The sequence below is a fragment of the Macrobrachium nipponense genome, chromosome 27 (genome assembly GCF_015104395.2).
Source record: "Macrobrachium nipponense isolate FS-2020 chromosome 27, ASM1510439v2, whole genome shotgun sequence".
Classification (NCBI taxonomy): Eukaryota; Metazoa; Arthropoda; class Malacostraca; order Decapoda; family Palaemonidae; genus Macrobrachium; species Macrobrachium nipponense.
Genome location: NC_087216.1, coordinates 7,939,729 through 7,952,017, shown reverse-complemented (window position 1 = coordinate 7,952,017; position 12,289 = coordinate 7,939,729). Strand labels below are relative to the sequence as shown.

Here is a 12,289-nt window from a genome sequence, read left to right as displayed (position 1 = left end):
CCACATCAAAATTCTGAAGTTTATAAATAAGTGACTTAGAATTTGCAAAATCGAAACCAGCACTAAGTTCTATTTGAATTACTCTGCACTCAAAACCCTTATCAAGGTTCCTTTGCAGATGGCATGTCAAGTCTAAAAGAGCATCGCAAGTACCTCCTAACTACTTCCTGTAAGCATATTGACTATCAGTTAAGAATCCTTTAGACTCAACATATATATATATAATATATATATATATATATATATATATATATATATATATATATATATATATATACATATATATATATACATATATATATATATATTAGCTTAAAAATAAGTTTTTTAACAAATTTAGAGGGCACAGGGAGAAACGAGATCGGCCTGTAGTTACGGTAATCTACAGACATGTCACTCTTTGGAACAGGCAGGATATTACTAAGCTTGCGCTCATCCGCAAAGATACTATGTCGACATAAAAACCTATATAATCTAATAATCTTGGGCGACAATACACTGAAAACATTTTTTTTTAACAAAGGGAAGAAACTATCAGGATCTTCTCCACCCCAGCTATCAAGATTATCCAGAATTTTCCAAATATTCCTAGAGTGAAATGCAAATTTTGTAAGAACAAGTTTAGGATGACAAGTATAAAGGAGAGGGACATCGTCAGCTGACTGCTTATCTTCAAAAGCCCGATGAAGCAGTTCAGCCTTTTCCCTAGGGCCCGTAACCAATCTACAATTATCTGTCAGTAGTGGTGACCCAGAGATAGATAATGCCAATTTGGTTCACCAGAGATGAGAAAGTAATTCCTTCAAGTTTCCTCTTCAAGGAATTATTGTAATTTCTCTTGGCTGTAAGTTCTATTCGTAGCACGGCCAGGCTCAACAAATATGGTGTCATTTTCATTTGAACGATTTTATCGCCGTGTTACAAACCGTAAAATGTTAAGAAACATAAAAATTAAGCTTTGGTAAAACAAGAATTGGAATTGCAGGTTGAAAATTATTAGTTACAATTTTCCTTTGCTATTTCACAAATAAAGGTTTTGGATAAAACATAATAAAAAAAAATCATCTACATAACGTGTGTAGCAAACAGGGCGAGACCTTGGTGGACACTGATCCAACAATCATTCTCCCAAATGGAACGTAAACATATTTGATAAAACAGTACCAAGATACGAACCCATGACACTCGGTAAATTCTGTTGCAAGGTTACCATTAAATAAAAGCAAGTGTATAATACAGCCACATATGTATGCCTTTTAAATCTCTCAATGAACACGTTGGTAGATATAACCAGATTTAATAAAAAAAAAAATCTTATTCAAAATATTTTGTGTCGTCGCTTCCAACAATACATTACCCAAAAGAGAAACGTCATCGAGGTTAAGATATACGTCAAGGTCTCGATTAATTAGGTCTCTAGCAAACAATACAAAACTTTTCTAATGCGAATAATTAATTTTTCATTATGGACGACTATAAAATTCAAGAGTGTATCTCGGTTTTTCATTCTCGTACTTGATGTGTGTGAAATGCATGTGAGCGAACGTCAAAGAACAAAAGAGCTCATTTTCGAAAGGCATTGTGTTAAATGACAAAACTGAGCCAAAAACAACTTTCAAAAATGCGGATGTTCAACTATATTCCTTTCCGGAACAAACTAGATGTTCCAGAGCAAATTTTTTCATTAACAAAGTTGCCAGACGTAGATTACTGTCACAATTTTTTAAATTAATTCTCACTGGCGTCTTCCTGAAGAAGAAAACCACGAACAATAACACGGCGCCTACTCGAATTAGAAGCCATCGTTTACACATAGCGCCGTACAGCGAACTCAAACCGCCAAATAAATATTCGATTATTGTTTCATTGGCGACTACTTTACCTGTCAACGCAACACCTTAAAACAAGTCTCCCCCGTCATCCGAACATCATTCGTTGCTCAGACGACTGCTAAGCAAGACCAGTACAGGCTCATTAGTCATTACTCATTACGCGCTCAGTGAAGTTGCGTTTTCTTCGTCATGGCTTCGTACTTCGCGCTGCTGCTGTGCATTACCTTGGCGGTTGTCACGTGAGTCATGCTTTTTATTTGTCAAACTCACTCACTCTCTCTCACTTGCAAATTTTATGCATTACATAATTCATCCTGATTCTAAATAGTAACAATGTGCATAAAATGTATTAGTTTCTTTAACATGTGAATCTTTGTATAGATAGAATGAACAGTGGGAGTCTTAATCTGAGTCCATCTGCATTGACGAGGAGACTCGAAATTCATGTTATCTGGGAAAAGTAATATAAATGTTAGAGGGGGAAAATGAGTGAAGATAAGTCTATATTAACGAATTAATCCCTGATCTTTCGCTGGTTTTAATTTTAAACCGGAACACAGTACTAGGACTGTTAAACGACGCTGGAATTATAGCTTCAGAACATACACATTGGCCTGACAGATTGGAGAAAGTCATCAACTCCCTGTCCGTTATAAATAAAAAAAAAATTATTCATAAAACAAAGGCCTACCTGTCGGATATTTTCACTGCCATAGCTTCCACAGACCTGATGGAAATGAGAAAAAGGAAAGATTGAGTGAGATTGACCTGTACTCGTCCTGTAGGAAGCGACACGACTGCTGCCTTCGCGAAAACGATCGTCACCAGTATTTCCTTGACTCTCTCGGCTCAAATTTCCATTATTAGATGCTACATGTTACTGAAGGCCATTTTAATAAAAGAAAAAAAATCAAAATAACAATCAATATCAGTTATCTACTTGCATCATTATCATTATTATTATTTACAGCGTTTCTGGGCTGTCCTGCCCCACTTGTGAAACAGTCAGATGTGCAAGTCCCGAGTCACTGAACTGTCCTTACGGGGCAGTGGAGAAGCAGTGCGGATGCTGCTATGAATGCCGTAAGGTTAGTTTTATTCTCTTGCTCAGTATTGGAAACGAGACTTTCCGCTTTAATTTTACTATTAAAACCTTTTACGTAAGGGTGGTAGTTGCTTTACTAAAAATTGTATATGCAAATGAGTATTTTCTTGCAATAATCGGTTTCTGTGGATAATATTTTTGCTATTCTTATTCTTGAGGAAGACATGTTTTCTTTGAAAGCAACTGCTGTCTCCGAAATATCACATATCCCATTCTTGCACGGACATCTCTCTTGCAAGGGACGATTCTCTTAGAATACATTACGCGACTCATTCCAGGGCGAAGGTGAAGAGTGCGGTGGCCCCTACAACATCTTTGGCACCTGCGCAGAGGGGCTGATCTGTCGCGGGGCGTACGGCACGGAGAAACCTGGTCGTTGCATGGCCCAGCGACCTATCGGACGGTAGTAAGAATCCTCTGTGGCTTCGCTAAGGGCCGTGTTCCCGAAAAAAGGGGGGGTGGGTTAGTTGGTGAACTTGCTTTTAGAGGAGGTTGAATGGATCTAGCCGGATGGGAGCGCGTAGTCTGAAGAAAGAAAACTTCAAAAGAATGACTGGCTATATAGTTTAGTGCTAGAATTCAGTAGATATGACTGAAAATATCTTTTATTTCTTATGTGTACCCTTATTTCACTGCAGCTTGTATTTCAATTCATAAAGCATTCAAATTGTCAAAAACTTATTAAAAGGATCATCAGTTTGGGAATTTTTATTTTCCAGTTATATAACTACACCTATGAATATTAGTAAACTGACCGAAAAAAAAAAAAATGTTTAAAAATGTTTAAATATGACTGCTGAAACTAACAAGAAAGCTATTCTAGCCTCGTGATGTTTAGCAAACAAACCCTGACTGGTTATACTTTCAACTGAACACCTTCAATACTATCCCTACCAGTAGAAAGAGAGAGAGAGCTTTTGATAATGTCTAAATAGAAGGCAGTCAGAGCCATGCTTTCAGATTAATTTTTATTTGCAGTATTTTTCATTTAAACATTGCGTATATTGTGTTTGTATGCATGAATGTAATATATATAATATATATATATATATATATATATATATATATATATATATATATATATATATGATAGATAGATAGATATATATATAATATATATATATACATATATTAGGCATATAAATAAAATTAAAATAATATACACATATGAGTATATATTTACATAACATATCCTTGAGGATAATATATATATAATCTTAACGGAACGAATATCTCTTGCCTTTCATAACAGAGTAATATAAAGCTAAAGTATACAAAAGCCATACGTCTTTTGGCTCTTCCTGCTGGCATTTGATGTGGGCCAATGCATGCAACCGAGCCCCCAAAGCATAAAATGAGCTCTTATTTTGAAATGCGTAGCGGGAATGCCATAATGATCTAAATCACATGTCCCACGAAATGGAGATGAACCATTCTTTCTCCACTATGGAAGAAACCGGAAGATCCAGAGGCATTTTTCTCCAAGGTAAAGTTGCCAAGCACAGACGGTGTTACCATTTTTGAAAAATAAATTCTCTATGGCGTCTGCAAGAAGAAGAAAACCCACGAATAAAGGTACGATTCCTACTCGAATTGGACGCCGTTGTCGACACACAGGGTCGTAACGTGAGCTCCACCCGAAAAATAAACATTCGGTTGTTATTTCGTGGACGGCAATCTCGCCTGGCAACTCAACTCCTTAAAAAGAACCTCCATCACAAACTTATCATTTGTTATCCTAGCGGCTTCCCGGTAAGACTGGGAGAGAGCAAGACAGTTTAGTCAAGGTCTTGATTTTAGTCATTGCTTGGTGCCTGTTCGGTGAGGTTGTGTTTTGTTCGTCATGGCTTCGCACTTTATACTGCTGCTGCTGTGCATTTCCCTGGCAATTGTCACGTGAGTCATGTTTTGTGTATTTGCTATATTCTCTTGTAGGTCACTGCGCACTAAATATTGCATCCGGGTCTAAACAGATGAAGTCGTGCATAAAAGTATACTAGGTAAAGCAAGCATTAGGAGTGTTATTATATATTTCATTTGTGACTTAAAAGGAGATCGAAGTTTATACTAATGCGTAAAAAATAAAGATTAATAAATGTTTAGGAGGAAGGCTGAGAGCGGAAGATGCAAATTTCCATCTTTGGATCTATTCAAGGCTACTGTCAGCATAAGACGCTACAATGCCAGTAACGGTCACTTAACATTAAATTCACTTTTATTTCTATTTATTCACTAATCTATTCGTTTTCACATTCATTTATTTTCTGCAGGGTTTCTGGACTGACCTGTCGCCCGTGTGAAACAGTCAAATGTGCAAGTCCCGAGTCACTTGACTGCCCTTTGGGGGCAGTAGAGAGGCAATGTGGTTGCTGCTACGAATGTCGCAAGGTTTGTTCAGTTTCTCTCAGTATTAGATATGATGAAAATTTCCGTTTTAATCTTATTAAGATTCTTTACATAAGGTATTTGCTGTCTTGAAAATATCATATGCAAATAGGCATTTTCTTGCAAAGCAGAGTTTGTCTTCGATGCTTGCTATTCTAAATTTTAGGCGAAAAACGTTTTCTTTAACTTTTAAAGAAAGTACCTACAGCTCCCGAAAATATCAAATTATACGTCCCATTCCAGGGCATGGGTGAGGAGTGCGGCGGTAGCTACAATATCTTTGGTACCTGCGCCGAAGAGCTGATCTGTGACGGAGGACACGGGTGGCAGAGACCAGGTTATTGCAAGACCCAACAACAGTTGGAGAGCGACCGTACGTCCAGCACAAGCGGAACATCTACCACTAGCGGTCCTCTCTGGCTTGGATAAGGACCCCATGTTTCCGGAAGAAGGGCGGCTGGTTGGTTAAATTGCTTTCAGAGGAAGGTTGATTGGATCTAGCGTGGGGACTCTGAAGGACGACGATTTCAAAAGCTTGCTGGCGAAGTCTAGCACTGGAATTCAGTAGATGTGATGGAAAAATGTCTTTCGTTTATGATTTGTGCCCTTATATAATTGCGGCCGCTTTTTCAATTGTCCGTTCGTCATAAGGTGTTTATATAATTGCGGCCGCTTTTTCAATTGTCCGTTCGTCATAAGGTGTTTATATAATTGTGGCCGCGTTTTCAATTGTCCGTTCGTCATAAGGTGTTTTAGAGTTTTTTTATAAGCCGTTCGTCATAAGGTGTTTAAAGTTTTTTTTTTATAAACCGTTCGTCATAAGGTGTTTAAAGTTTTTGTAAGGTTTCAAATTGTCAAAGTTTATTAAAAGGATCATCCATTTGGGAATTTTTTTTTTTTATCTCCATAGACTGTAATACATCTTTTGATGAATATCAAAACTTCGCCGAAAACTGAAGTACCTTAGCTGCAAATACTAATAACAAGAGCAATCATACGTAAACATATATTTTCATTCTATTCCGAGTTTTCCAGGAATTTATGTTTTTTAGTTTTCTGTATAGAAAATGCATAATTTCTGTTGCTGACATCCTCTTTCGTTGTTAGGAAAAGGAGCAAGCCTGAAGTTTGTATGACTTGAAACTCAGAACTTAGGTGAGCGAGCACATTTTGCTACAGATGACTACGTGTCAGAAGGTAAGTTACGAAAACGGTACTCTAGACCAGTGGCCCCCTACCTGTGGTCCGCGGACCGGTGCTGGTCCGTGGTGTATGATTTGCTTGTCCGCCATATTGCTTTACTCGATACTTATAATTTTATTCATAATCTTAGAAAAATAATAATCTGTCAAACTAACTTCATATATTTTTATTTCAAGTAAGTAACTAATATTAAAATATGAAATATATTGAGTGTGACTATTAATTGTATAATGGCCACGTGATTAATAGTATTAATGATGATGAAGACAGCGCAACGGAATGTAACGCAACAGCTAACATTACAGGTCACTCCGCCAGTGATGAGATGTGTGAACAGCGTGATGAAGAAACACCTGAGCCTACAACTTAAAAAGTAAAAAAAAAACTGGCTATATGATTCTTCATATATGAAATTTGGGTTTATTAAAATAAATGTAGGTGAATATGACCAACCCAATTACATATTGTGTAGCATTATTCTTTCTAATGATGCAATAAAACCGTCCAAGCTAAAAAGACATTTCAATACAAATCACAGTGAACTAGCAGTGAAACCTCAGGAATATTTTGAATGAAAGCTTAAGGAGCTTAGTGTGAAAGAAAAAGCCTCCAGAAATTTCTCTCCAAATCAGGCTTTTTACAAAGTGCCACTTCGCATTGCAAAAGCTAAAAAGCCTTACAGTACTTCGCTCTACAAATTGACGAATCTACCGATGTTGCAAATAACGCAATTTTAATTGTTTATATAAGATATAAATACAGTGATGACTTTAAGAAAGAATTGCTATTTACCCATGAACTGTCATCACACTACAGGTGCTGCAAATTTTGAAGCTTTGAATAACAATGTAGTAAAAAACGGGTTAAATGGGAGCGTTTTGTTTGTTTATGCACTGACGGAGCGGCAGCGATGACAGGACGTTCCTAAGGTGTCACAGCAAAGGTTAAGGAGGTTGCCCTCAACTGCAAAGCTACACACTTTATGATTCATCGAGAAATATTAGCAACTAAAAAATTGGATGTGGAACTCAAATGTTTTATTGGAATCTGTTAAAGCTGTGACTTTTGTAAAGGCCAATGTACTCAATTTACGTTTGTGCACACTACTATGTGAAGATATGGAGAGTGAACACCATCGGTTGCTATACCATCCAGAAGTGAGATGGCTTTCATGAGGTAAGGTTTTAACAAGGGTCTTTGAACTACTCATAAGTTAGTAATGTTTTTGAAAGTCAGAAAACCCAATTGGGCAAATATGTTTCAAGATACTAACTGGGTTGCTAAGTTAGCCTATTTGAGTGACATATTTTTGCTTCTGAATCAGCTTAATTTGTCCCTACAAGGGAGAAATTCTTCAATTTTTCGAATGTCAGATATGATTGACGGGTTAAAAAAAATTGCTGGTCTGGCATAATAGGATCGAAAGAGAATGTTTTGATATGTTTCCCAGTATTGCCATAGTTGCTGATGATCAGAGAGGAGTTAAATATTGACAGTTTGAAATGTATCACTGCAAAACATTCAAATTCTCTTCTTGAGCATTTTTCTACTTATTTTCCTGAAGAAGAGGATCCACGAACAGGAAATGAACGGGTTAGTAATCCCTTCTCAGACTCAAATGAGAAAAATTTGAAATCACTGCAAGAAGATCAGCTAATTGAGTTGTCAAATGATAAGGGATTAGCATATCTGTACAAAACACTACCTGCATTTTGTATTCATGCCCGTGGAGAATTTCCTAAATTAAGTGCCATTGCTTTGAAACTGTTATGTTAATGCCATTCTCTTCAACTTACCTGTGTGAAGCAGAGTTCTCGGTACTGGTTTCAGTAAAGACTAAATATAGAAACAAACTGAATATAAAATCGCCACTTCGTCTTCCACTTTGTGACATTGAACCATGTCTTGAGAAACTTGTTTCAGTAAAGCAAGCACAGAAACCTCACTAATTTAGCTACCGTGGATAAGTTAACTAAAAAGTGTTTTTGATTGCCTTTATATTTAAATCCTTTTGGATTACTGAGTCTTAGATGCACTCAAGAATCGGTTAAATCATGAATTATAATACTTTTGCACAAACATGAAATTATATATATAAAATTTGAATGGTAAAATGATATTTTCATGTTACAATAAAGTTTTATACATACTTACCTGACAGATATATACTTAGCTATAGACTCCGTCGTCTCCGACAGAATTTCAAATTTCGCGGCACACGCTACCGGTAGGTCAGGTGATCTACCGCCCTGCCCTGGGTGGCAGGACTAGGAACCATTCCCGTTTTCTAATCAGAATTTTTCTCTTCCAACTGTCTCCTGCGGGGAGGCTGGGTGGGCCATTAATCGTATATATCTGTCAGGTATGTATGTATAAAACTTTATTGTAACATGACAATATCATTTTTATACATTCAACTTCCCTGCCAGATATATACTTAGCTGATTAGCACCCATTGGTGGTGGGTAAGAGACAGCTAACTACTGAAATAGACAGGTAAACAACATATGTTGTAGGTATTAATAAACCTTGGTTCCTACCTTATTAGGCTGAAGACTTCGCGGCTACTGCCTTGGAGTCTGCTTAGCCTCAAGAGCCCTCAGCGAGATATTGATCTATGGCTAAGAGTTCTTGTGGGTCTGCCAATGGGGTCTTATCCACTTACTCGGCAGAGCCTAAAGGCCTTTGTCATTGGGTGCTATTCCACTAACATGACAATACACCTTGTTCAAGGAGCACAACACCGATCCCGATCACCTGATCCTAACATCCATGTTAGTTCTAAGATTGCAAGGAATTATCCCCGAACTCCTTACAAACAACCAAAAACTCGAAACATAATTACACTTTCATTTACAAAATATACAAAAAAAAAAAAAAAAAATTTTGTACTCCCCTACTAGCCATACATACCCTTGATCCCCTACCAGCAATGACACTATGCTCCCGTGCGACATCAGTGAGCTTGCTAATAGAAAACCAAGCACATATCTGACAAGAGGGTTTATGTACGATAAAAACACAATAATTAAGGATCAGTCTTTGCTGATACAAATGGACCTAGCGAGAAGCACTTCTCATAGGTCACTCTCACATCCTTCAGATAATGAGATGCAAACACTGAATTGCACCTCCAATATGTAGTCTCAATGATATTTTTTAGAGACATATTCTTTTGGAACGCCAAAGACGTTGCTACTGCTCTCACCTCATGGGTCTTGACCTTTAGAAGACCGAAGGATTCCTCCGAGCAGTTCTTGTGAGCGTCCGTAATAACGCTTCTCACAAAGAAAGCCAAGGCGTTCTTGGACATGAGTCTTTTGGGGTTCTTCACCGCACACCAAAGACCTTGTTGACAAGCTCCCATCTGTCTCTTCCTCTCTAAATAATATTTAAGAGCTCTCACTGGACAGAGAGACCTCTCTATCTCTCTGCCTACGAGGTTAGATAGGCCTTTTACCTCAAAACTTCTGGGCCAAGGTTTTGACGGGTTTTCGTTCTTTGCCAGAAACATTGTCTGGAAAGAACAGATGGCAGCATCTCCTTTGAACCCCACTGTGGAATCCAGAGCGTGCAATTCGCTCGTCCTCTTGGCTGTAGCGAGAGACACCAGGAACAAGCATTTCCTAGTGACGTCGCGGAAGGAAGCCAGATGTAAAGGCTCGAATTTATCCAATGAAAGGAATTTCAGGACCACGTCTAGATTCCAACTAGGTGTTCTAGGAGTAGCTGCCTTTGAAGTTCTCAAAGGATCTAATCAGATCGTGTAGATCTTTGTTGCTAGCAATATCTAGCCCTCGATTCCTAAATACTGAAGACAGCATGCTTCTGTATCCCTTTATTGTTGAGACAGATAGGTGTGATTCCTCTCTCAGAAAGAGGAGGAAATCGGCAATATTCACTATAGAGGTACTGGAGGAGGACAGCTTCTGACTCTTACACCACCTCCTAAAGACTTCCCACTTTGATTGGTATACTCTTCTCGTCGAAGCTCTGCGGGCTCTAGCGATAGAGCCCGCAGCCTTGCGAGAAAAGCCCCTCGCTCTGACAAGTCTTTCGATAGTCGAAAGGCAGTCAGAGCGAGACCTGGGAGGTTGAGATGAAACCTCTCGAAGTGGGGTTGTCTGAGTAGATCTGGTCTGTTTGGAAGAGATCTGGGGAAGGTCCACTATCCACTACCAGTAACCTCCGTGAACCATTCTTGGGCTGGCCAAAATGGGGCTATTAGTGTCAACTTAGTGTTCTTCGAAGCTACGAACTTCCTGAGCACTTCCCCCAGGATCTTGAACGGGGGAAAGGCGTATGCGTCCACACCCGACCAATCCAGGAGAAACGCGTCTATTGCGAAGGCTCTCGGATCTTCCACTAGAGAGCAAAATATCTCTATTCTTTTGGAGAGGAACGTCGCAAACAGGTCTATGTGAGGTCTCCCCCACAGAGACCAAAGACTTCGACACACTTCTTCGTGTAGAGTCCATTCTGTGGGAAGGACCTGATTCCTCCTGCTCAGTCTGTCCGCTCTCACATTCTTGATCCCTTGAACAAATCTTGTGAGGAGAGTTATGCCTCTTTCTTCCGTCCAGGTTAACAGGTGTCTTGTTAACTGATAGAGGGAGAAAGTGCGTGCCTCCTTGCTTGCGTATGTAAGCCAGAGCCGTGGTGTTGTCCGAGTTTATCTGTATCACCCCGCCTCTGACTATCTCTTCGAAGAACTTTAAGGCTAGGTGTATGGCCACTAGTTCCTTGCAATTGATGTGCCAGGACACCTGTTCCTTTGTCCAGGTGCCTGACACCTCCCTCGCTCCTAGCGTCGCTCCCCATCCCGACTCCGAAGCGTCGGCATATAACACTTGGTCTGGGTTCTGCAGGGCAAGCGATATGCCTTCGTTCTTTTGAAGAGGAAGGATCCACCACTTCAAATGATCTTTTACTTCTTGTGGAAGTTGGAAGATGTCCGAGAGTTGTCCCGTCTTCCAACTCCACACCCCTTTCAGGAAAAACTGAAGAGGGCGAAGGTGAAGCCTCCCCAGAGAGAAGAACTTTTCTAGTGAGGACAGGGTCCCTAAAAGGCTCAGATAATCCCTCGCTGAACTGTTCTTTCTCTCTAAGAAGCTCAAGATTTTCGACAAACCTCGAGTGATTCTTTCTCGCGAAGGATATACTCGAAAACCCCGAGAATCCATCTGAATCCCCAGATAGACCAAGCTCTGGCTGGGGATCAGCTGCGACTTCTCGAGGTTGACGAGTAATCCCAGCGATTCTATCATGTTCCTTGTTACTGATAAGTCCTCCAAGCACTGAATCTCCGACTTGGCCCTGATCAGCCAGTCGTTCCAAGTAGAGCGAGATGTTTATTCCCTCTAGGTGAAGCCATCTTGCCACATTCGCCATCAGGTTGGTGAATACTTGCGGAGCTGTAGACAGACCGAAGCACAGAGCCCTGAATTGAAAATCTTGTCTCCTATTACAAAACGAAGATATTTCTTTGACAAATGGTGAATTGGAACGTGGAAATATGCGTCTTGCAAGTCCAGAGAGACCATCCAATCTCCTGGACGAAGAGCCGACATTACTGAAGCGGACGTTTCCATGCGAAACTTCTTTTTCTGAACAAAGCGATTCAGAGCGCTTTACGTCCAGAACTGGTCTCCACCCCCCCCGATGCCTTTGGTACTAGAAAAGGCGATTGTAAATCCTGGGAGTGTGGATCCTGCACAAGTTCGATGGCCTCCTTTTCCCACATTTGTTCCACCATTTGAAGGAG

At 39.5% G+C, this 12,289-nt stretch overlaps 2 protein-coding genes across 2 annotated transcripts; both read left to right on the top strand.

Moving 5' to 3' along the window:
• Positions 1–1,933: 1,933 nt before the first annotated feature.
• Positions 1,934–3,636, top strand: LOC135200531 (venom protein 302-like). The gene is made up of 3 exons (XM_064229178.1): positions 1,934–2,071; positions 2,803–2,920; positions 3,216–3,636. The coding sequence occupies exons 1-3, from the start codon at positions 2,022–2,024 to the stop codon at positions 3,342–3,344; spliced, it is 297 nt and encodes a 98-aa protein (XP_064085248.1). The 5' UTR covers positions 1,934–2,021; the 3' UTR covers positions 3,345–3,636.
• Positions 3,637–4,610: 974 nt separating this feature from the next.
• Positions 4,611–6,204, top strand: LOC135200783 (single insulin-like growth factor-binding domain protein-2). Its single transcript, XM_064229430.1, has 3 exons — positions 4,611–4,833; positions 5,208–5,325; positions 5,566–6,204. The coding sequence occupies exons 1-3, from the start codon at positions 4,781–4,783 to the stop codon at positions 5,749–5,751; spliced, it is 357 nt and encodes a 118-aa protein (XP_064085500.1). The 5' UTR covers positions 4,611–4,780; the 3' UTR covers positions 5,752–6,204.
• Positions 6,205–12,289: the final 6,085 nt, after the last annotated feature.